Genomic DNA, 22,836 nt, shown 5'->3' with positions numbered 1-22,836 from the left:
GTAGGAGCCATGGCTTCTCAATCTCCTCTAGCCATGGGCAACCAGCAACCACAATATCAAACGCCAAACTCATCTCCGATTTGCCTTCCTTTGTAGCCTCTCCCCGAGTCTGATCCAAATCACCAAGCCAAATACGAATAGGACCCTAGGAAGCATCTCATACAAGAATAGTCGATCCACAGCTTCCTTGAAAACAGATCATCTCAAACCCCTCGCCGTTTAACCTTTAGGATCTAGAAAACAACACAATACTGAAATGCATGATTTATTTATTCTTCCGTTGGGCTAATTTGAAGGTTTGTTGAAATATTACTCTGTTTGGCTCAATTTAATAATTACCGATTTTGTTAAAAAACAATTGAGTTTATTTTCTCTTATATTAAAATAATAATTAGAATTGAGTTGCTCACTATATATATTTTTTATATTGTGAGTCAGATTCTTTTTTTTTTCAAATTGTAAAAAATGAATTATTTTACTATAAAAAATTAAAAAATATGAATTTTTAACATAATAAATTATAAAATATAAATTTTACCACATTTTAATAATAAATTATAAAATATTAATTTTTTTTACCATTACCATGTCACATTTTATAATTTGAAAAAAAAAAAACATGTTTGATTATCAACTCAATTAACGAACAACACCCCTTTTCATATAAATGATTATTTTTAAATAATAAAATTATAAATTTATTAAACTGAAAAATAAAATAATATTTTAACCATCAAATCAAGCTGTAAATTATGCATTTTAATATTTTAATGTATTTTGATAAATAAATCTTTATTTGAAATGATATTATTTTAAATAATTCGTCATATTTTAAGAATATCGTTTTAATTGATAATTTTTAAATATTTAATTTGATACATATGACATAATTAAAAATATTTTTTTAATTAATGTTTTCTTTATTAAATATATTCTCTTAAAATTGATGTTTTCTCAAATAAATATTATTTTTATAAAATAATTTAAATTTACATTAGGGATAATAGTTTTTAGAAATATATTATTTATTAGAGTTATTTACATTAGAGCAGTGTTGCTTTCTTTTATTTTTTATTTTTTTACCCTTATCCAAGCAGAAAGCCCAAAAGAGTAATTTCATCTGGTTATTTGTTCATGAAAAGGGCAAGGGGGCATTTGGGTCATTCAATCACCACGTCGCTGACTTTGACCACTGCCTAAAAATAAACAAGGACGTAATTTTTAATTAAAATTAAATTGGTATTTTTAATAAAATATTAAAAACAATATTTATAATATTAAATAATTTTTATTTTTCATATTTTTTTATTTCTTTTATTTTTTAAATTTTATTTTAATAAAAATAATATATAGAAAAAATATTAAAAATATATTTTATTAATTGAAAACTTACTTAATTTTAATTAGGAAATATAAAAAGTTATTTTAAATTTATTTAGTTGATTAAAATATGGGGGTTATTAATTTTTTTTCTTTTTATAAACCAAGAAGAGTGAATCGCATGCGATGTACATGCACAGAGTAATCTGCCATGTTTCCTATTAGGGAAGGAAAGTGGGAAAGCATATAATATTAAAATAATCTCTTTAATATTATTATTAAAATTACTTTTCAAAAATTATATTAATTAAATAGTTAAATTTAATATATTTAATTATAATAATAATTAAATAACATATATATATATATATATATATATATATATATATATATTTTTTTTTTTTGTTGCTCACCGACCCTTCCAACCTTCATCCCAAACGGAACGGTTGAATTCTCTGTGAGATATGTAGTGTAAAGATAGAGCAAGTTCACGAGCTAGCTATCTTTCTTCTGCAACTCTCTTCCCTTCTTTCTGTTATTCAAATTCGTAAAAAAAATACACGCCCATCAGGGTTGGTGCGTTTCTCACGAGCTTAGACCCATCTCCGGTCTTTTTCTTCACCATCCAATCCTGTGGTCCACGTCCAGCCACTTAATCATCACAACAGTACATCCACCTCAACCTTCTTTCCCTTCGATCTCTCTCGATCAGGGCTTCCTCTGATGATGATGATAATGTGACTGATTGTCTTGAACTTTTTATTTGGTGGGTTTTCCTTTTCTTTTCATTAGAGGTTGAGAGTACAGAGAATGGATCGTTCGGCGGTTACCGTAGGTCCCGGTATGGATATGCCGATTATGCACGATAGTGACCGTTACGAGCTGGTGCGAGATATCGGGTCTGGGAATTTCGGAGTGGCGAGATTGATGAGAGATAAGCAGACTGACGAGCTCGTTGCCGTCAAGTATATCGAGAGAGGTGAGAAGGTTAGTGTGGTCTAATTTGCTTCCTCTTTTTTCTTTTTTTTTTTTCCCCTTTCATATAGGTTATTGAGCTTCTGGTTAATGGTTAAGTTTTAAGTTTAGATATGATAGATATGCTTGTTTGAATTTCTTTTAATCTGTGGTTTAGATAGGCGTTCGAGCTTGAATTAGTTGGCTAATCGGCTTGATATGCATTCGTGTTTGATAGGTTTTGAGTTCATTGTTCTAACTTAGTAAGTTTCAGTTCATTTCCTAGCACAACGGAGTGTTTTGGTTGGGTTGCTCTTGTTCAAGGGCTAGTAGGTGTTTGCTTCAGTGGCTAAACAAAGCATCTACTTCATTAATTTTCACATTATAGCAAGCATTCTTTTGGTAGTTTTTATTCAGCTGCCACTGTATTTAGATTTCCTTTCTTTATTTGGAAGATTCTACACCGAGTTGCTGGTGGATAAAATGAAAATAACTTGGATGTCCGTGAAATCTGGAAATTAGTATTTGTTTCCTTATCTGAATGCGAATGATTATTCATTTGCTAAGGGGGAAAAGATTCTTTTTTTCCACAAAAAAGTACCTTGAAAAGTAGAAATTTTCTATGTTGACATTGGAATTTAACTTGCTTTTTTTTTTTTTTTCCTCTGTAACAGATAGATGAAAATGTACAAAGGGAAATTATTAACCACAGGTCATTGAGGCATCCTAACATTGTCAGATTCAAAGAGGTCTGTCAATTGCCATAACTTATATTTTCTTCTTCTCAAAGGGATATCAATAATTTATATATTGCAAATATAGGTCATATTAACACCAACACACCTGGCTATTGTGATGGAGTATGCATCTGGTGGAGAACTTTTTGAGCGGATATGCAATGCAGGCCGCTTCAGTGAAGATGAGGTTCTTACTCAACTTATTGATTTCGTTTTAGTGGTCTTCTAAGTTTTCTTAATGTGCTTTGGCTTGTAACGCAGGCACGCTTTTTCTTCCAACAACTTATATCGGGAGTTAGCTACTGCCATGCAATGGTTAGTAAATCAAGGTTTCTGTCTTTGATTGCTATTGTTACTTCACCCAGAAGGTTTGACTTACTGACTGGGTTTGATCCTTTTCTATTTATTCTTTTTGAAGCAAGTATGTCACCGTGACTTAAAATTGGAGAATACGTTGTTGGATGGAAGCCCCGCACCTCGTCTTAAGATTTGTGACTTTGGTTACTCTAAGGTAAAAGAATTCTTTCTCAATTTTGCTCTTAATTGTTGAGACAAAACCATTAGGCGATTCATGAATGGCTATATGATTGTGGGCAATGTGGAGATCTTTCCTTTTGGATAAACAATTGATTTTGTCAAAAATTTTTGCTCTTTATGTATGCTTATTAGTTTAATGTACAAGAATTCTTTGTAACTTTGGTTACTCTAAGGTAAAAGAATTCTTCCTATATTGCTTTCTTCTTTGGTGTCGCCTGTCATTAATTGTTCGTATTCTTTTATATTATCTGCTTTTAACAGTCATCTGTGCTCCATTCACAACCAAAATCTACTGTTGGAACTCCTGCATATATTGCACCTGAAGTGTTACTTAAGAAGGAATACGATGGCAAGGTAATATAACTGCTTTTTCTCTCTCTGATTAAAAAGTTGTTTTAACCTATATGAACTTGTGCTGTTAAAATCCTGTCAAATTAATGTGTATACTCTGAGTTTGTGTTCTTATGCGGTTAAAATCCTATCAAATTAACGTAGACTCTGAGTTTGTGTTCTTCTTCTTCTTTGCTTTTTTCAAGAATCATGTTATTTTTTGAATCATCTAAACTTCTATGTTTGTTGCATGTGCTATTGTGAGGCTTCATACCTTATTTTGAAATTAATTTATGATTTACTATGTCCATGATATGATTAACTAAATTGTATAAAAGTACTTCTTATCATTAATGCTTGATTTGAAATTGCAAAAACTCATGCAGGACAAATTTGACTAATCTGCTCATGAATATTATTATTAGTGATGGTTTTAAGCTTGATAAATACAAGCAAGAGGAAAATGTAAAAGAGGAATAAGAAAAAGAGTAATGTAGAAGAAAGAGAGAAGGATTTCATTCATGAGGCATGTCCTAGATAAGAAAATTCCTAACACTATACAGGAAAGCAAATACATCCTAAGATCCCCCAATGAACATATTAAGCTCTGAAATTTGAATAGAACTCTAATTTCATGGAGAGAAAGCTATAATGAGAACTCCTATATAGAGCCAGAAATTACCAAATTCAATAATTAAGTGAAAATTTCTCTGAAATTTCTTTTTTCCTCAACTGCTTTAACTTGTCCAAGTTTTGAGAGATATGACACCCATTAGCAATCAAAAAGCTGCAGCTTTATAGAAATTGATTTTGCAGTGGGCTAAAAGATGAAGAAGACAAGTAGATTCACATATTTTGGATATGATTAACAGGAAAATGATTTTAATTTGGAAGTTTTCATTGTGTGACAGCATTATCCAACCAGCAAATGTAAAAAAAATAAAAAAGAAAAATTTTATGGATCTGTAATGGCTTGAGAAATACAAGTCACATGTACCATTAGACATTAGTTAGAAGGGATTATTAGGGTGAAAAGGGAGAGGAAAAAAAAAATTTCCTAATTAAGTGGTCTTAGCTTATTTGCAAAATTACTTCACTATTTTTTCTGCATTTGGAGGTATAGAATAGAGCAACAGCACTTATTTGGCATTGCCATGGCATAGTTTACCCCCCTTCTCAAGTTTCTAGGAAATGCCATATAGCTGGACACTATATGGAGAAAACAGAACTTACTGGTAGCAGAGATAAGTTTGCAATAATAATATGTCAAGGGAGGAGATCACATTGATGATCATTTATGAAGAAACTTCATCTGCAGATATCAAATGTCTTATGACATTGTTTCTAAACTATTATTTTTAATGTATTGATCATTCTAACCATAGAGGATGCAGTAGTTGGCTTCCTAAACAAAATAATACAATAATATTTTCTAGTTATATCTGTGCCATTGGAACAAGCATATTGTTGTCACCCTAAAACATGCATATAGACCATGTGTGTTGATATATCTATACTAATGTTTTGCAGTTTATTTTATTATTATTCAGATTGCAGATGTATGGTCTTGTGGGGTAACTTTATATGTAATGTTGGTGGGAGCATATCCTTTTGAGGACCCTGAGGAGCCTAAGAATTTTCGCAAGACAATACATGTGATATATTTACTTTTCTCTAAGCTTAATATGACACTTTTTCTGAGATACTTGACTAATAAATTTTGGTTCTTGCAGCGAATTTTGAATGTCCAGTACTCCATTCCTGACTATGTTCATATATCTCCTGAGTGCCAGCACTTGATCTCAAGAATATTTGTGGCTGATCCTGCAAAGGTCAGTGTGCTCTTCTAGATTCTTGAGAACATGATTAGATACATGAATGTTAGGTGTTTCTAACATTGCCAATATTTCCTCCTGAGCACATAACACATTGTATTTTCCCCCCCATTTTGAATGGACTGAAATTTTTGAATAATAGAAACTTCTCCATCTATTGGTAGGATTGAGAACGTAATACACAAAACATAAAACAAGAACCATTCCTAATTTTGCAATTAACCAAACAAGCTAGTAGATGAGCACACTACAGCTGTAAATCGTCCTTCAAGCTGAAATCTTCCACAAGGCCTTTGCACCTTGGTCCTTGGGTTGACACTGAGGGGTCTATTTATCAGTATTCCTTTGATATTGGTCAAGGACCATTCAGACTGCCATATCTGCTTGAAGAGCGCTTCCAATTCTCAAGGAGCAAAAACTTGAACCAACCAAAGGACGGTGAAAGAAAAATCATAAATCCCATGTCAAATTTGAAAAATTAGTATCAACCTAAGACACTGAAGGGGAAGAACCCCAGATTTGATCCAAATATTATAAAAGAAACTCCAAAAGACTAAACAAGAAAAACACTTTAAAACAAGGAGAAACCTGAAGAAAATTTTGAAATTTGGCTGCAGGAAGGGAGGGAGCGAAGAGAAAGGAAAGAGGGGGGGGGGGGGGGGTGTGGTGTGGTGTGGTGTGGAGATGGTTGTCATCCTTTACTGTTAAACTGATATTACTTGATTAATATTCTATTTTCTTCGGTCTCATGATATTTATCCATATCCTCGTCATTTTTATTATTTTGCTTCATCAACCTCATCTCCCTCCTAATTTCTCACTCCTCTCTCTTTCTCTTCAAGGTTTTTTTAGATTAAACATTTGAATTTGAACAAAATGGGCTGGTAAATTTTCTCATTTGAATACATTTTTGCAACAGAGGATAAGCATACCTGAGATTAGGAACCACGAATGGTTTCTGAAGAATCTTCCAGCAGATCTTATGGATGTAAATACAATGAACAACCAGTTTGATGAGCCTGATCTGCCCATGCAGAGCATTGATGAAATAATGCAGATAATTTCTGAAGCCACCATCCCAGCCGCTGGTGCCCGTAGTCTCAATCAATATCTGACTGGCAGCCTGGACATTGATGATGACATGGAGGAGGATCTAGAGAGTGATCCTGAACTTGACATGGATAGTAGTGGAGAGATAGTATATGCAATGTGAATGCCTACTGGGAAGGAACATTAAAAGCGCTGCTCAGTTGCTGCCAAAAAATGCTGGAAAGAACTTGTACCATTTCTTTGGTAATGGAGAATCTTATAGTTAGGAATTTGTGATGTGAGTTGAGAACCCATGTACAAGCATCCTTAGTCATTTATTTCCTTTAATGGGGTGCTGCTGCTCCTGTAATAATATGAGTGCCACTTCCTATTGACATATATATAGACTGTTGTGACGCTTTGTAACATGGTGATTGTTACAAAAAAGTCTTAATGTGTTGCTTAATTTTATCACTCTTTATCATGTTTCTCTACAGCTAACTGTATCCAAAAATTCTGCCTGTTGGATTTAGTATTTGTTCTTTAACTTCTTGTTACCGGCTGAGGTTGGCTTGTGTCAATTTTGAAACTTCTTGGATGCATTCATGAACAAGATTACGATACAAATTAACCTCTGAGAAAAAAACAAAGGTAACATAAGAAGAATCATCATGAAGTATATCTCACAATCAAAGAAAAATGTCACAATATCCATTGTAAAAACCTCATAACATGTATGACCAAATTGCTAAGTTACAACACCAAAACGGAAACCATAAGGAACTCAAGAAGGAAGCATCAGTGTTACTGTCAGCTGCAAAATTGGAGGTCTGCTTTCGTAGAGCCTAGCACTTTCAGCCATGGCTCTACAAGAGCTAGGTAATCAAAATAGCAAAACTATGGCCAATCAGATATAACTGCAGATCCATCTTAATGACCCATCGGATCATCATTACCAAAATTATCATCACTTCATCAGATTCTCTCTTCCTATCCAATTAATATCGAACAATACGAATGGAAATCATGCAATCCAGTTTGAGAACTAGGATTCACATGGATTTTCTTTTTATATAGTGTTTATTTTTTTTTATTAATTATCATTATTATTTTAATTTTATTAACGTCTCATTTTGTAAGGAGGGACGTTTTTGTTATTGAAATTTTACTTAGTGGATTAAATTATTCATTATCAAATAATAGAGATTAATTTATTATTTTTATTAAAATTTAGGAGTTTCTGTAAATTACAAAAAAGGATACATTGAATCTGAAGTCGGACGCGCTACCATTGCGCCACGGATCCACCTTGTTTGTTTTGATGACACATTATTTTTATTAAAATGGGTTCCGTCAGATTCTCACAGCCACACTCTCGGTTGGTTTTTTCCACAGAATTTGTTCTGCAGTGGTTCAACGGTGCAAGTTCTTAACCTTCAATTTGCCATTGAATTTGCCAAGTCAATTAAAGCGTTTTGTTTCTGAAGGCAATCTCACAACCTGGTTAAGCATCCATACTCATATCTGTTCATAGACAGCACCTGTCGTTTATTTATTCATCTGGTGTTTCGGAACGCAAAGAAAGATCAGAAGAGCCCCAAGCAAAAGAAAAAGAGGGAAAGAAACCATACGGCCCATCTGAAGGGGACTACCAATTGTGAAAGGACCAAACTCTGCGGTTGCCTAGCTCTTAGGATGGCGATAAAATCAGCAAAAATTGTTCCCTTCGCTTGAGACATCTGGATAGAGAAACTTTAATTTCAGCAAAAGCTTTTGCCTGAGTTTCATTATAATAAAAGGGCTTATAGCCCATTACAAAAAAGAGCCCTTCAATACAAAGATGACAATAACAAGTCTTAGCCCAAGACCCATGGCCAGATTAACCATTCACACACCCGCCCCAGCTCAACACGCAAGATCGAAGGACCAAAAAGCAATAACCCATCTGAGGCGGGTCGGGGATCCAAATCCATGAACCCGCCCTGGACCACAGGCAATGCCGTCACCAAAGCGCCAACTACATTAGCAAGACGCTACTGAGCTGGCCATCCATTCCCGCTGGGATCCAACCCCAACTGAAGCACATAAAAGGCTCACTTCGCCTGAAAAAGAAACTCTATTGCATCCTCACCCACACGGAAACGAACAAAAACACAGGTTCCACTCAAAATAGAATAAGCACAAATCATGGTTCCACGAATCACATAATACAGGGAGAAGAAGATAGAGAATAAAGAGAGAAAGCCCTTGTGCCTCCCGCTATGGTCCAAGACAGGTCACCAACACTTGAACCATTAGGTTCTCTTCTCCTAGAAGCAAACTAATAAAGCTCTCTCTCCATTGATTCCAGGTTAGAAGACCAATACTCGTCCTCGTCCATACAAAGCACAAGTCACAGCAGACAACTAAAGCAGCTCTGAAGAGAAACCATAAATATTAATCCAACCGAGCTGCAAGGAGGGCATACAACAAGCAGGGCAGGGATAGAAGGGCCTTCCTCTGCCCTGGGCAGAGGAGGTTGATGAAATGGTAGCAGAAAAGGCTTGAAGCTCTCGCTCTAAAAAAAAAAAAGCGAAAGAAAGAGAGTTTCTCTCTCTAAAGAAATGAGAGAGAAGGGACCTGACATTCAGAGTCCCCATTTTTATGCTAATAACCAAATCGTTCCACTGTTCATCTCTATTACATCGCCAACCAGAGCCTCTATGATAATCTCAAATAAATAATGCCAACTCACAAAGCTTAACCTTCATGCAACTTAAAGTTACAACATGATATCAATGGAGAAAACTGATCTATAATCAGTCTGGTTCACTGCAGACCACAAAACATTGATTTTTTTCTCTTATAAAACTTCCAATCCAACCATAATCATGGGCCAAATATGTTAAAACTAACTGACGTTCCATCTTTAAAAATGACACAACAAATTGTACTTGTTTTCTAGTTCAAATGCATTTAAATGTGAAAAATAAAGATACAGGACAAAATTTTCCAACATTATAGCCTAGAAATGTAAACCCCTCATGAAAATGTAGTATACAAGAGCAAAAGGGACTCTCACGAAAAGCAACATGATGGAACTGGAATGGATAATAGAAGAGATGGAAAAGTCACCTTTGAACAGCTAGAAATTCAGCTTTGCGAAGGAACAGCTTCCTGCACAGCAGTTTTTGAGTTCCCATCATGAGTTTCAGCTCCATAAGCCAATGCCTGCGAATGACCATTGTTTGATGGCTGTGACTGGGGTTGTGTCTCCAGCTGTGGCTGTCCATAAGCGTGAGGATGTGTCCCCTGAACATAATTTGCTGCTGCAGGAGATGGCTGAAGGGGATATCCACCTTGTCCATAAAGACTTGACGGGGGAGGGACTAGGCCTGGTTGCAGCCCTCCATAAGCAGTTTGGGAGTACCCCGTTTGATCATATCCTGGTTGAGGTGGTTGTTGGCCAGTGAAGCTTGAAGAAGTCCAGTATGTTTGAGGGTTGGCCACTGGTTGAGTATACGCACTCGGCGGATATGCAGGTGCCACTTGACTTGATTGGGAGGAAATTGCACCATCTGGTTGAGATGACACAGTAGCTGTCCCATAACTTGGAGTTGCATATGCTTTCTGCTGTTCTTGTGATAGAGTCTGACTAGGAATGTTTTGTCCATAGCTTGCTGTCTGCTGACTGTAGCTATGATCATAAGTGCTGCTGGCAACAGGAGGTGTCTGATTGTAGCTATAGCTAGGAATAAGAGGAGCTGATCCCACTTGAGGTTGTTGTCCATAGTAACCATATCCAGTCATTTGCTGAGGTGTTTGGGACATGGTTGATGGGTTTGACTGATCCCAAACTTGTTGCTGGGTGTAGTTGCCATAGTAAGAAGAGGACGTAGGTTGATTTCCTTGTTGAGCGTACCCATATTGGGGCTGTTGTTGCATACTAGGTTGTCCTGGCTGGACCCAGCTACCAGCAGCAGGATAAACTGGTTGTGCATAGCTATTAGATCCAGATGGATTTATGATACGTTTCTACAGGAAAAAAAACCAAGTCCCAATCAGGTAAAATGCATGAGACAACGAAGAAGCAAATTTCCAGAAATTGTAAACATCCTAAATTAAACACAAAAAGCTTTCAACATATTGCATGTGAGTTGTTATAATGGATATTCTGCTTTCTACTCGAAGAAGTGTAAATTTCAATTGGCATTAGGTTAAGAATACAACTTCTATTTCAGCTAAATGCTAAGTTTAAAAGAAAAAAAAAAGTATGGCCTGAGTTTAAGTATCTAGTTTGGCAATAGGCTGGAAAATATTGCAAAAACACCTTTTTTTTTTTTTTTGAAAAAGAGAGAGCTATAATAAGCAAAATATTTATTATGATTCAGTATTTGTGCTTGCTAAGACAATTCAATGAATAAAATGACAATTATAAATGGACAAGGAAAGCTACATGATCACCCCAATTCTTTCATATCATTCTAAAAAAGTAGTGATCTTTAGAAGCACATGCACTAATAGATGAGAACCAAAAGTACCACGACTTACCCCGCTGATTACATCATTAACCAATTCTTTGGCTGCTTCAATTTGTTCTGTTGAACCATTTATATATACTGTTCTCTCTGTTGATGTGTCACCAGGAGGAATGTGGAGGGGAATTATCTGAAGAAAAGAAGAAGTTTAACAACTTGCATGCAAAACACACAAAAAGAAGTTCAAAATTGCAAGTGAAATTCCATCAATCATATCATAAGAAATGAGACGGCCACTAATAGCATTAGAGGAGCAAAATTCATATTGCAGCATTGCTTACTGTGTTCATGTGTTTGACTATAAGCGTAGAACAAAATGGACTATGAGAGGACTATGAGGACTAGAGCTTGACAATGTGTTAGGAGTGAAACCCTAACAGAGAAGAATTAGAAGAATTTAGGAAGGAAGAAGAAGAAGTAGGGAGAGAGAAATAGAATCAGAAAAGAGAGAGAATTGTTATTTCTTGAGAAAGCATCAGAATGTCTTTACAATGAACTACAATAGAGTTTATAACTACTTAACAGCTATTTGACAACCATTTTCCCGCCAAATACAACTCATACAACTAACTACTTGACAGCTACTTGACAGCTATTCTCCTGCCACTTACAGCTCATTCAACTAACCCTTATTCTGCCTCAGTCTTCTTCTCTGATATGTAACAATAACTGCCCCATTAGAACTTTCTTGTCCCCAAGAAAGTGTAGCTTATGGAAACTGGTTCACAACAAAAGAATAGTCTTCCCAAGTTGCTTCTTCTACAGGAAGGTTCAACCACTTGATTAACCCTTGAAAAACATGGTGTTGATCTCTAGTAATGGTTCTAGTTTGAAGAACCTGTTCTAGAGCTACTATCACAGCATCTTCATGCACTGTAGGTAATTCAGAAAGGGGAACAATATTGCTGCCCAACTTTTTCTTTAACATAGACACATGAAATACAGGATGGATTGAAGAAGTAGGAGGTAGCTGAAGCTTATAGGCCACTGTCCCAATCTTAGCTAGGATTTGGAAAGGCCCATAATACTTAGGAGAAAGCTTCAAATTGTGTCTTAATGCCACAGAAGTTTGCCTATAAGGCTGTAACTTCAAATAAACCCAATCTCCCACCATAAATTCCCTTTCAGACCTATGCTTATTAGCTTGCTGCACCATTCTATTCTGAGCCATCTGCAAATTCTCCTTAAGCAATTGATCCAGCTGCTGCCTCTATTGTAAAAAAATCCCCCACTGCTCCCACAGAGAGCAAGTCAGAAGGAATGATTGGAAGGAATGATGGTTTATAGCCATACAAAGCCTCAAAAGGTGACATCTTAATGGCACTATGGGAGGATGAATTATACCACCACTCTGCAAGTGAAAGCCAATTGCACCAAGTTGATGGCTTGAGATGAACCATGCATCGCAGATAAGCCTCTAGACACTGGTTAAGTCTCTTGGTCTGCCCATCTGATTGAGGATGATAGGCAAAGCTATAAGACAAAGTAGTGCCATGCATTAGAACAACTCCTTCCAAAATAGGCTTGTAAAAACTTTGTCCCTATCACTGACAATAGTAAGTGGTGCTCCATGAAGTTTAAACACATTATCCAAGAACAATTTAGCTACTGCAGCAGCAGTATATGGATGAGCCAAAGGTATGAAGTGACCATACTTTGTGAATCTACACACTACCACTAGGATGGTGTCTTTCCCTTTCGACTTTGGTAAGTGGTCAATGAAATCCATTGTAATGTGTTGCCATGCTTGAGTAGGAACAGGCAATGGCTGCAATAATCCTGGTGCAGCACAGTGTTCACTTTTGCATCGTGCACATGTGTCACATTGTTGAATCCATACCATGATATCCCTTAACATCCCAGGCCAGAAAAAATGCTTTTTGAGCCTCAAATAGGTCACATTTACTCCTGAGTGTCCCCCCAAAGCACTATTATGGTATAATTCGATTAACTGCTTCCTCAAAGTTGTAGTAGAACCCACATACAACCTATCTTGAAAATAAAGAACACCATTCCTCAATTTAAACCCTGGATGAGCATTATTGTCTAAAGATAGCTGCAGCACCAATTGAGTTGCTTTGCAATCTTTATCATAACTTTGAATGAGATTATCCATCCATGTAGGGGAAATAGAAGAGTGTATAGTACCACAAAAGGACTCCTGTCTTGCTGGTCTCCTAGGTAGGGCATCAGCAGCCTTATTTTCAACCCCTCTTCTATATAAAATTTGATAATCAAGACCCAACAACTTAGAAATCCCTCTCTACTGTAGATTAGTATGTAACCTCTGCTCCAGCAAGTATTTGATGCTCTCATGGTCAGTTTTAATAAAGAACTGACCTTGCTCAAGATAATGCCTCCACTTAGAAATGGCAAAAGTAATTGCCAATAACTCCTTTTCATACACAGATAGGAACTGACTTCTAAGACCAAAAGCTTTGGAAATATAAGCTAGTGGATGGCCATTTTGTTGGAGAACAGCCCCTATACCCCAATTACTTGCATCAGTTTCAACAATGAAAGGAAGATTAAAATCTGGCAAGGCAAATACTGGTGCTTCTGTCATGGCTCTTCTAAGAGTATCAAATGCCTCTTGAGCTTTCTCAGACCATTGAAATGAGTCTTTATTGAGAAGATCAGTAAGAGGTTTGCTAATTATGCCATAGTTTTTCACAAACTTCCTATAGTACCCCGTCAACCCCAAAAAACTCCTCAATTCTTTAACAGAAATTGGAGTTGGCCATTGCAGCATAGCCTAAATTTTTTTTGGATCAGTAGCGACACCTTTAGCAGTTATAATGTGCCCCAAATACTCTATTTCTGTATGCCCAAAGGAACACTTGGATTGTTTAGCATAAAGCTGTTGCTCTTTCAAGATCTTAAAAACCTCCTCCAAATGCTGCAAATGAGATTCCCAATCCTTGCTAAAAATAAGAATGTCATCAAAAAATACCAACACAAATTTCCTTAAATGAGGTTGGAAGATCTGGATCATTAAGGCTTGGAATGTGGCTGGTGCATTTGTCGGTCCAAATGGCTTGACATTGAATTCACGGTGACCATGATGAGTTCCAAATGTTGTCTTAGGGACATCTTGAGGCTCCATTCTGATCTGATGATAACCAGCCCTCAAATCAATCTTTGAAAAGTACTTGGCCCCATTTAATTCATCCAACAAGTCATCTATAATGGTGATAGGAAATTTGTCCTTAACAGTCTTCCCATTCAACCTTCTGTAGTCTATATAAAACCTCCATGTGCCATCTTTTTTTTTAACTAAAAGTACTGGCGATGAAAAAGGGCTTGTACTTAGTTGGATTATTGAGGAAGCTAACATCTTTGAAACCAGCTTCTCAATTTCAGCCTTTTGATAGTAGGGATACCTATATGGCCTAATATTAATTGGTTGTGTATTAGGCTGCAAAGGGATAGCATGGTTGTGACTTCTGAATGGTGGCAGCTGCTGAAGTTCTTTAAAAACCTCCTGATATTTCTTTAACATAGACTGCAGTCCCAAATCTGCTACTGCAGCTTCACCAAATGTCTCCTTTTTAGGTGCTGAAAATGATCCAACTTGAGACTCCACTATACAAAGTAAGGGAGATTGAAAATCCACTCCATTTCTTCCAAATAAGTCATTAGAATGACATAACACAGCAGCCTTCCCTTTTCCCCTTTGCAATTTCAGTCCTTGTAAAACCACTTCCTTTCCTTCTTTCATAAAGGAAATCCCACAGGCTCTAAAATCAAAAAGCACTGGATTAAAGCTCCTAAGCCAATCTACTCCCAAAATCATATCAAAACTCCCCAATGCTAATATTCTAAAGTCAAATTGAAACTTATAGGACTGAATTTTCCACATAAACTGCTGACACTGATGATTGCACTTCAATTTTCTCCCATCAGCTACTGCTATTGTTGTAGCAGGTATATCCACCAACTCCAACTTAAGTTCCTCAGCCACTTTCTTGTCAATAAAACTACTACTGCTGCCACTATCAATTAAAATCACCATTTCTCTACTTTTATGGATCCCTAAAATTCTAATAGTTTCTGCCCCTTCACTCCCTTCTACTGCATAAACAGAAAGCACAAGTTCTCCTTGATCACCCACATCTTCCATTTCCTCTGTCACCTCATGCCAAACCTCCTCTCCATTCCCATCTTCTTGCTCTCCAACTTGCAAAGCTGCTAATGTCTTAGTTTTACATTGATGGCCTGAAAAATATTTGTCTCCACATTTATAACAGGGTTTGGATTGGAATATGGAGTTTGAGTTGTTCTGGACAGTAGATTTGGTAATATTAGTATTGGAATTTTGGTTAACAAGAGAAGTACTTCCAATAGAGGTTGGTTTACTGGTAGTAGAAGCAGAATTTAGAGCTTTACTGGTCAAATCTGGATTTGGTGGTTTAGGGGGGTAAGGAAACAATTGATTAGGTTTGGAGTAGGAATTATATGGAGTGAAATTGGAAGTTACAGATCTTGGGTTGTAATTGAAGGTTTTATTGAAGGTTCTATTCTTTTTTTGTATCCCATAACTGTTCTTGCAGCCTAGCAATCTCTATTGCATCAACTAAAGTAGCTGGTTTCATCATTCTCACCATTAATCTAATTTCATCCTTAAGCCCCCCAATAAAGGCAGAAAGAAAATAAGCTTCTCCCAAATCTGGCATAACCCTTTCCATCCTTATCCTCACATCCTCAAAGATATCTTGATATTCTTCAAAGGAATTTTCTTGCCTAAGCTTCATAAATTCTTCCACAATATCTTCCAACCCTTGTTCCCCAAATCTACGACAAATTCCCTTTTCAAACTCCTCCCAAGAATGGTTTTCCCCTCTATTCCACTTTTGAAACCAAGCATCTGCCCTATCAACTAAAAACAAACTAGCAATTCCAATCCTTTGGTCCTTAGGTACTTTGTAAACCTCAAAATATTTTACACATTTTCGTAACCAAACCCTAGGTTCCTTTCCCCCAAAAGTAACCAATTCAATTTTAGGCAAAAAGAGATTCACACCTTCATTGTTATAGCTATTTCCATAACTTTCTTGATCCTTCAACTGCTGATTAACAGGAGGAGTGGGTAACAGTCCCCTATCCTCGGCTTCTCTAATGCCAGATCCCGCACCAACTTCCCCAACAACATCTCCTATTCCTTTATCCTTGCTCAATTTGCTCATAAAGGCTCTCACATCCCCTCGCAATGCATCATTATCCCTAGCTGACTAATTAATTTGCTCCTGCATTTTCTCTGTCTGATCTGAGAAACTTCTCATCTTCTCCTCCAATTCTGCCAACTTGACCATCTCAGGACCTATTACAACAGATCTAGTCATTGTTGTGATCTACAACAATGAATTACCCACTCAGTTTCCCCTCCGTAAAGCTCTGATACCAAATGTTAGGAGTGAAACCCTAACAGAGAAGAATTAGAAGAATTTAGGAAGGAAGAAGAAGTAGGGAGAGAGAAAAAGAATCAGAAAAGAGAGAGAATTGTTATTTCTTGAGAAAGCATCAGAATGTCTTTACAATGAACTACAATAGAGTTTATAACTACTTGACAGCTATTTGACAACCATTTTCCCGCCAAATACAACTCATACAACTAGCTACTTGACAGCTACTTGACAACTATTCTCCTGCCACTTACAGCTCATTCAACTAACCCTTATTCTGCCTCAGTCTTCTTCTCTGATATGTAACACAATGTTGACCAATTATTTCAAAAATTATTATTATAAAGAACAATTCAACCAAAACTAATATAAAAAATGACCATCAAGTACCTTTTATCTTGATCATCATACAGAAAGTGTCATAAAAATCTAAGGGGAGATGGTGCTAGGCAAAAGACAACAACCCATATCTTACCATCCAGCACAACAGGGAACCATCACATTCTTGATGGATTGACTGACAGGCAGTTGAATTTTACCATAAATCACACCATAAATAGTTGAAAATCTATATTTTCATTAAAATCTTGTAACTGACAAGATCCAGCCTAATAACACAATTAAAGTGCATAAAATATAGAATGCTGTATGGTTAATGAAGTGCGTCTATAATGAATTATTTCGCTTCCTAAAGCAAATCCATATTATTCTCCAGATTATTACCTTTCATATCCTAAACAGAATAAATGAATATGAATCTATTCTGTTCTAATTTATAACAGCAACAATATAAGAGCAAAGTTCTCAGACTCACAAGTAAAACCTCAATACAGTCAAATTATGTACTGAGAAGGTAAAAAGTGCTTTTAGATGGGGCTTCAGGATTCCTCAGAACAATTTTTTTCATACTTTTTGGTTTTATTTCCACATGTTGTCATTACAAACCTGCATTCGAGCCCCCGATCTGCCTTGCATGTACTTTATGGTTTCACCGCCCTTGCCAATGAGCAATCCAACCTACAACACTCACAAGCACAAATTAGAAAAATGTAGTAACATTTTCATTTTACTAGCACCAAAGTTTAACATGCTAGATTCACCTTGTCGTTAGGGACTTTCATTGCAAACTGCTCAGCTCCAGATTGCTTCGTATTCAATCCGTGAACAGCAGATGAAGCAGAGCCCCCAGTATCTGTCTGTTCCAACAATTTGTAAAGGCAAAATTATAATGAGAATGAATCCTCTGGATTTCCAAAACAAGATTTTAAGAGACAAATAAAAATTTGAACGTAATTACACCTCAGCAATCACATCACAGATCAGTTCTTCGGCCCTGCTAATTTGTTCTGAAGTACCCATCAACTCTACATCCCTTGTTAGAGAATGGGGATCAGCATCTTGATCCTTGGTAATTTGAATTTTAGCCCCTGACTGAAGTTGAATATGTTTTATTGTTTCTCCTCCTTTCCCTATAACCACACCAACCTGGAGGGAAGAAGGACCTTATAATAAGACAAGGATGTCCACTGACACTGACAGTGCATTATATTTAAGACATAACAAGACAATGTAATACCTTGCCATTAGGAATTGTAATTTTCGTACTTGTGCCTTGTGAATACAGACTTGGTTGGGCAACAAAGGGAACTGGAACAAAGTTTAACCAAGCAATCATGAGTCAGAGAATTTATGTAAAATGAGATATGACATTATTGAAATGATAGAAATGATAAATGGACAGCTTGCTTCAGGACCTCCAAATCAAAAGCATGAAAATTTTAGATTAGTAAACAAATGAAAAATGGAAAAAAAAAAAAAAAAAAAAAAGCTAAAGGAAACAGAAATGCATATATAAAGTTTTGCTGCAAAGCAAGAAGTCTCACGCACTGGGGATACCCCTTAATGCCATAGCTTAGAATAATAAACATTATGTAGTACCTCTATTACTAAACAATACTGAAGGAGAAGTTAAGGACTGGAAGGGGAATTCTCATGGATAACAAAATTTTGAAAGGGAAGGCTATTCAAATTTCTTTACTTCTTTTTTCCATAGCTTGCTTGGAATTGGGTACATCTCTCAGATTTGGATATCCAGGAATAACATACTCCACAATGGCAAAGCTATTATTCAGGAAGTGAAGTTCTGATGCATGGGATATATACACACGTACAAGCAATAAATGCCAACTCAAACCATAAGATCACCTCATTACTTAATCCTCACGAATAAACGACCCCTAACAAAACAAGAACTACTAAAAGAATTACCAGAACAACCATAACCACTACAAGAGAACTCTAATACATGATTGAGTGGCAAATTCGCAAGCAACCAAACAAAAGTCATGCATTTCATTAACCCATTGACCGTATGAAAAGCATATAATTTCTTACAAAAAATAAATAGCTATATTGTACACTCAAACCCTAGAAAACGAAGAGAAAGAATAAAGCAGAGATTACCAGGGAAAGAGGGGGGGGCAGACACCGAACTTGAGAACAATGAAGGCTCGGACGAGTTTTCGGAGAGGAGTCGAGGGCGTTTCTGGTCAGCGTCACTAGCGATTCTCGAGGCTATTTCTTGAGCTCTCTGTTTGGCAAGTTCGAAAGCATCAAGCTTTCTCTTTCCTCCATCAGCGAACTCTTTCTGCTCTTGGTGTTGTTCATGTTCTGGTTCACCCATGGCTGTGGACTCGTTTCCGACGGGGACAGAGTCAGTAAACCGCCTCCGAGTTCAGTGGCTAAGGGCAGGAAACTTAGGAAAGGGAAGAAACAATTTCTGTTTACAGCTGATTTACGTTTGGTATAGAAATTTATTTATTCTAATACGTCGTCGTACATTCTACCTTTGGCCCCAAATAGGGAATTTTAAGATTTTTTTTTTTAAGGAAAACATTGAATATTAATAAATAAATGTATTTTATAGTTGCTTAATTTTATATAAAGTATAATTAATTTATTACGAAAAATAAGATAATTTTATGTAAATTTATAAGTTATTTTATGAGATTTCTGTAAAAGGATTTTTTTTCTTGTAAATTAATTAATTATGAAAATTTTATTAACTTATAAAAAAATAAAGTTTTCTCACATAAAAAATATATAATATTTTTAAATAAAACTCGAAGAGATAAATTTTGTTGAAAATTTATAGAAATAAATTTAGAGTTATTAAATATTATTTATTAAAGTTTTAAAAAATATTACATGTATTTATTAACATGAAGATATTTTATTGTTTTTGTTAAATTAATAATATTTTCATAATTAATTAATTTATAAAAAATATTTTATAAAAATTTTATAAGTTAAATTTATAAATTTATGTTAAATTATTTAATTAGCATAACAAAATATACTTTATACAAAATCAAATAACCATAATAAATGTAAAACTTTTAAAATCTCTACATTCTACCTTTGACCCTAAATAGAGGATGAAGAAGAATAAATATTTAGATATTAATAAATATAAATATTTAATTTTAATTAATTTTCATTTACATTAACTCTCTCAATTCAATTTTCTACTCTTATATATGTCTAACTAAGAACGGAGTCAGAAGTCAATTTCTTTTTTTATTACTCATTTACCGATGAAAAATAATAATAATAATAATAATAATGCATGAAAATTTGTATATATAACAATAATAGAGTAAAAATTAAAAAAATAATATCATAAAATAATAAATTTTTGCTATAAGTTTAAATTCATTATTGTTATTAATGATTTTTTATTTTCTGGAAGTATTGCATGACCTCTTAATTATCAATTATATCAAAGATTTTTTTATCAATAATCATTAAATAATTTAATTGATTTTCGATTCGATTCAACAGTCAATTCTTTAAAATTTTTATAGCAAGAAATATTATTTCAATACTTGCAGTTATAAATAAATAATATTAATATTAATATTAATTTTACAAGCAAGATTTAAAATATTTATATTGTATTTCTTGCAAAAATGAAAAAGAAAAAAAGATAAAACCAATGAATATAAAATAAAAAAAAGAATTAAAAATTAGAAATGAAAGAGTGAAAAAGGTTATAACTCTTATGAATATGAGAAAAAGAAATAGAAAGAAACTAAAAGCAACATTAAACTAGTATAAGAATTAAAAAATAAATAAATTTAATTGACTTAAAATTTTACACAAATATATAGAAAAAAAAATCTTTAAATTTATCATTACTTTATTTGAATGGATAACTTTTATTATTAATTTTCAACTGGGGTCATTTATAATTTTTGGATGAAAAATTTTCCTTATATATATATATATATATATATATATGTATAAAATTCTTAGTTTGAAAACCCATTTAAAATTCTTCATGAATTCAGTGGGTCAACTGGCCCACTATTCTGCATCTAGGTCTGCCCTTGTGTCTAACTTCAAACAAAAGGCAAAGCACAAATGAAAGGAAGCTATTGCTTAAAACAAGACTGATATGTCTTCCAAAACCTGTCCCAAAACGTTTGTTTAAAAAAAAAAAAGATCTCTTCATTATTCATTTTAACCATAGCCACCACGAACATCGATGCACTGAACATTTAATCTTGAGATCAACGTTAACTCTCATTTTTGAATGATTCTTTTCAAATGTCTAATCTCAATATCTGTGTTCACTGGGTCCTTCTGGGTGTTGTTTGGGGAGCTCCTGTTTGTGGCTCTCATGTGCGGTTTGGTTTCAATGGAAAATCCAATTTCGTGGGTGGCCGTGTATCTCTCTGCCGCATGCTCTGGATTTCGACTTCGATCGGTTTTTTAAAGTTTGATTTAGATTTGTGGTTTGTGGACCACTCTGATTTAGGGTGGATAGCTGTTAGACAATGCCCCTTTTTAAGCCTTAGTTTGTAATTTTGTAAGATTTGGTCTCTTTTTATCCTTATTTTATATCAGGCTCCAGGCTTTTTTAATTCAATATATATTTTTATATCTGACAAAAATAAAAGCATTCACTGAAAAATATAACAATATTATATTTTTAAAAAAAATGTCAAATGGTAAAATTTTTCCATATATGGGGTTAATTGCATCAATCATTCTTAAATTTAAGGGTCTTTTTATTTTTGTCCCTATACTTTAATTTCTTAAAATAAAATCACTCAACTTAAATTTCATTTCAAGAAAAGTCACAGATTTACTAATTCAAAAAAATAAAATTACTATTTTATCCATCTCTGAAAAGAAGCAATGTCCTCATCACGATAATCATATTTCATAGTAGGCTCTGGTTTAATTTGCGAATACGTCGCAACTTTTCCAAGACGAGCAGAGAAAAAATCCATGCCACCACAAAATCTCATATCATCATTGATTATAAAGTGGAGAAAAACTTTAAAGAGAAAGTTTCAATGTTGAGTGGAAAACTTGCAGGTGAAAGTGACTTTTTGAAAAAAAAAATTTAAATTAAGTGATTTTATTTTAAGAAATTGAAGTTTAGAGATGAAAATGAAAAGGCCTCTAAGTTCAAGAACGATTGGTGTAATTACCCCAATTTATGTATAGAGATAATGGATTCAATCCACTAAAACAGTCTGTCTGCTTGCGTATGTTAACTCTCCCCCAAAATCTGCTAGTGTACTTTGAAAATCACCTTTTTTTATGAACCTCCACAACAATAAGGAAAACGCTCTGAAAATATTGAAAGAGTTCAATTTCAATGGTAATAGTGCAACTTTCAGACCTTTTTACCATTTCAAATAGCCAAAAGAAACAAATTGATATTGAAGCCACATTCCCTTGAAGTGGACAACCAAAGGAAATCCATGATGCATTTTCTGGCTCTTTTTTCTAAAAAGGTGAATTGAAAATTTTAAACAATATTTGGGTTTTGTTTAGATCGAGGGAAGGGATGTTTAGTAAAATAGGGAAGGGATGTTTAGTAAAATAAGTAAGGTAAAGAAAGATATGATATAATAAGGTAAGATAATAATTTTATTTATATTAGAGAGAAAAGTAACGTAAATGAAAATTTTATAATCTTATTTCATTTGGTTTAATGGTATTGGAATGTAAGGTTAAATATAAAAATTATAAAATTATATTTTTTATGAAATTTATTATTTTATAGTAAAAATGAATATTTTAGATATTTTTTAAAATTGATATGGATAATATAAGAAATCAAAACATAAAATTTTTTTCAACTCTTCTCAACCCA

At 34.5% G+C, this 22,836-nt stretch overlaps 2 protein-coding genes across 4 annotated transcripts; one reads left to right on the top strand and one right to left on the bottom strand.

Annotated features, from left to right (window-relative positions):
- The first annotated feature begins 1,719 nt into the window (after positions 1-1,719).
- LOC110643529 (serine/threonine-protein kinase SRK2E) lies at positions 1,720-7,236 on the top strand. Its single transcript, XM_021795935.2, has 9 exons — positions 1,720-2,307; positions 2,949-3,023; positions 3,097-3,198; positions 3,273-3,326; positions 3,430-3,522; positions 3,810-3,902; positions 5,429-5,533; positions 5,612-5,710; positions 6,633-7,236. The coding sequence occupies exons 1-9, from the start codon at positions 2,131-2,133 to the stop codon at positions 6,924-6,926; spliced, it is 1,092 nt and encodes a 363-aa protein (XP_021651627.2). The 5' UTR covers positions 1,720-2,130; the 3' UTR covers positions 6,927-7,236.
- A 706-nt stretch (positions 7,237-7,942) lies between these two features.
- Positions 7,943-19,474, bottom strand: LOC110643540 (uncharacterized). Of its 3 annotated transcripts, none has more exons than XM_058141031.1 (8): positions 19,125-19,452; positions 18,238-18,308; positions 17,961-18,146; positions 17,762-17,857; positions 17,607-17,678; positions 11,273-11,389; positions 9,857-10,756; positions 7,943-8,481 (listed from the first exon to the last, which is right to left on the bottom strand). In XM_058141031.1, the coding sequence occupies exons 1-7, from the start codon at positions 19,342-19,344 to the stop codon at positions 9,875-9,877; spliced, it is 1,644 nt and encodes a 547-aa protein (XP_057997014.1). In that variant the 5' UTR covers positions 19,345-19,452; the 3' UTR covers positions 7,943-8,481; positions 9,857-9,874. The 3 variants fall into 3 exon arrangements, with proteins under 3 accessions (XP_057997014.1, XP_057997015.1, XP_057997016.1); XM_058141032.1 differs by lacking the exon at positions 7,943-8,481 and adding an exon at positions 8,487-8,844; XM_058141033.1 differs by lacking the exon at positions 7,943-8,481 and having other exon boundaries at positions 9,625-10,756; positions 19,125-19,369; positions 19,400-19,474.
- Between the last annotated feature and the right edge of the window lie 3,362 nt (positions 19,475-22,836).

Source organism: Hevea brasiliensis, chromosome 18, assembly GCF_030052815.1.
Source record: "Hevea brasiliensis isolate MT/VB/25A 57/8 chromosome 18, ASM3005281v1, whole genome shotgun sequence".
Classification (NCBI taxonomy): domain Eukaryota; kingdom Viridiplantae; phylum Streptophyta; class Magnoliopsida; order Malpighiales; family Euphorbiaceae; genus Hevea; species Hevea brasiliensis.
Note: the sequence above shows the minus strand (reverse complement) of the source record. Positions and strands in the feature narration are given on the sequence as shown.

What these genes read in the sequence shown, in the direction of transcription:
- LOC110643529 (XM_021795935.2), top strand. Translation starts at nt 2,131, where the DNA reads ATGGATCGTTCGGCGGTTACCGTAGGTCCCGGTATGGATATGCCGATT. An exon ending in GTGACTTTGGTTACTCTAAG is followed by an intron (nt 3,523 to 3,809) that starts GTAAAAGAATTC and finishes TGCTTTTAACAG; the next exon opens with TCATCTGTGCTCCATTCACA. An exon ending in TTGTGGCTGATCCTGCAAAG is followed by an intron (nt 5,711 to 6,632) that starts GTCAGTGTGCTC and finishes TTTTTGCAACAG; the next exon opens with AGGATAAGCATACCTGAGAT.
- LOC110643540 (XM_058141033.1), bottom strand. Translation starts at nt 19,344, where the DNA reads ATGGGTGAACCAGAACATGAACAACACCAAGAGCAGAAAGAGTTCGCT. An exon ending in TTACAATTCCTAATGGCAAG is followed by an intron (nt 18,147 to 18,237) that starts GTATTACATTGT and finishes TCTTCCCTCCAG; the next exon opens with GTTGGTGTGGTTATAGGGAA. An exon ending in TGAAAGTCCCTAACGACAAG is followed by an intron (nt 17,679 to 17,761) that starts GTGAATCTAGCA and finishes TGAGTGTTGTAG; the next exon opens with GTTGGATTGCTCATTGGCAA.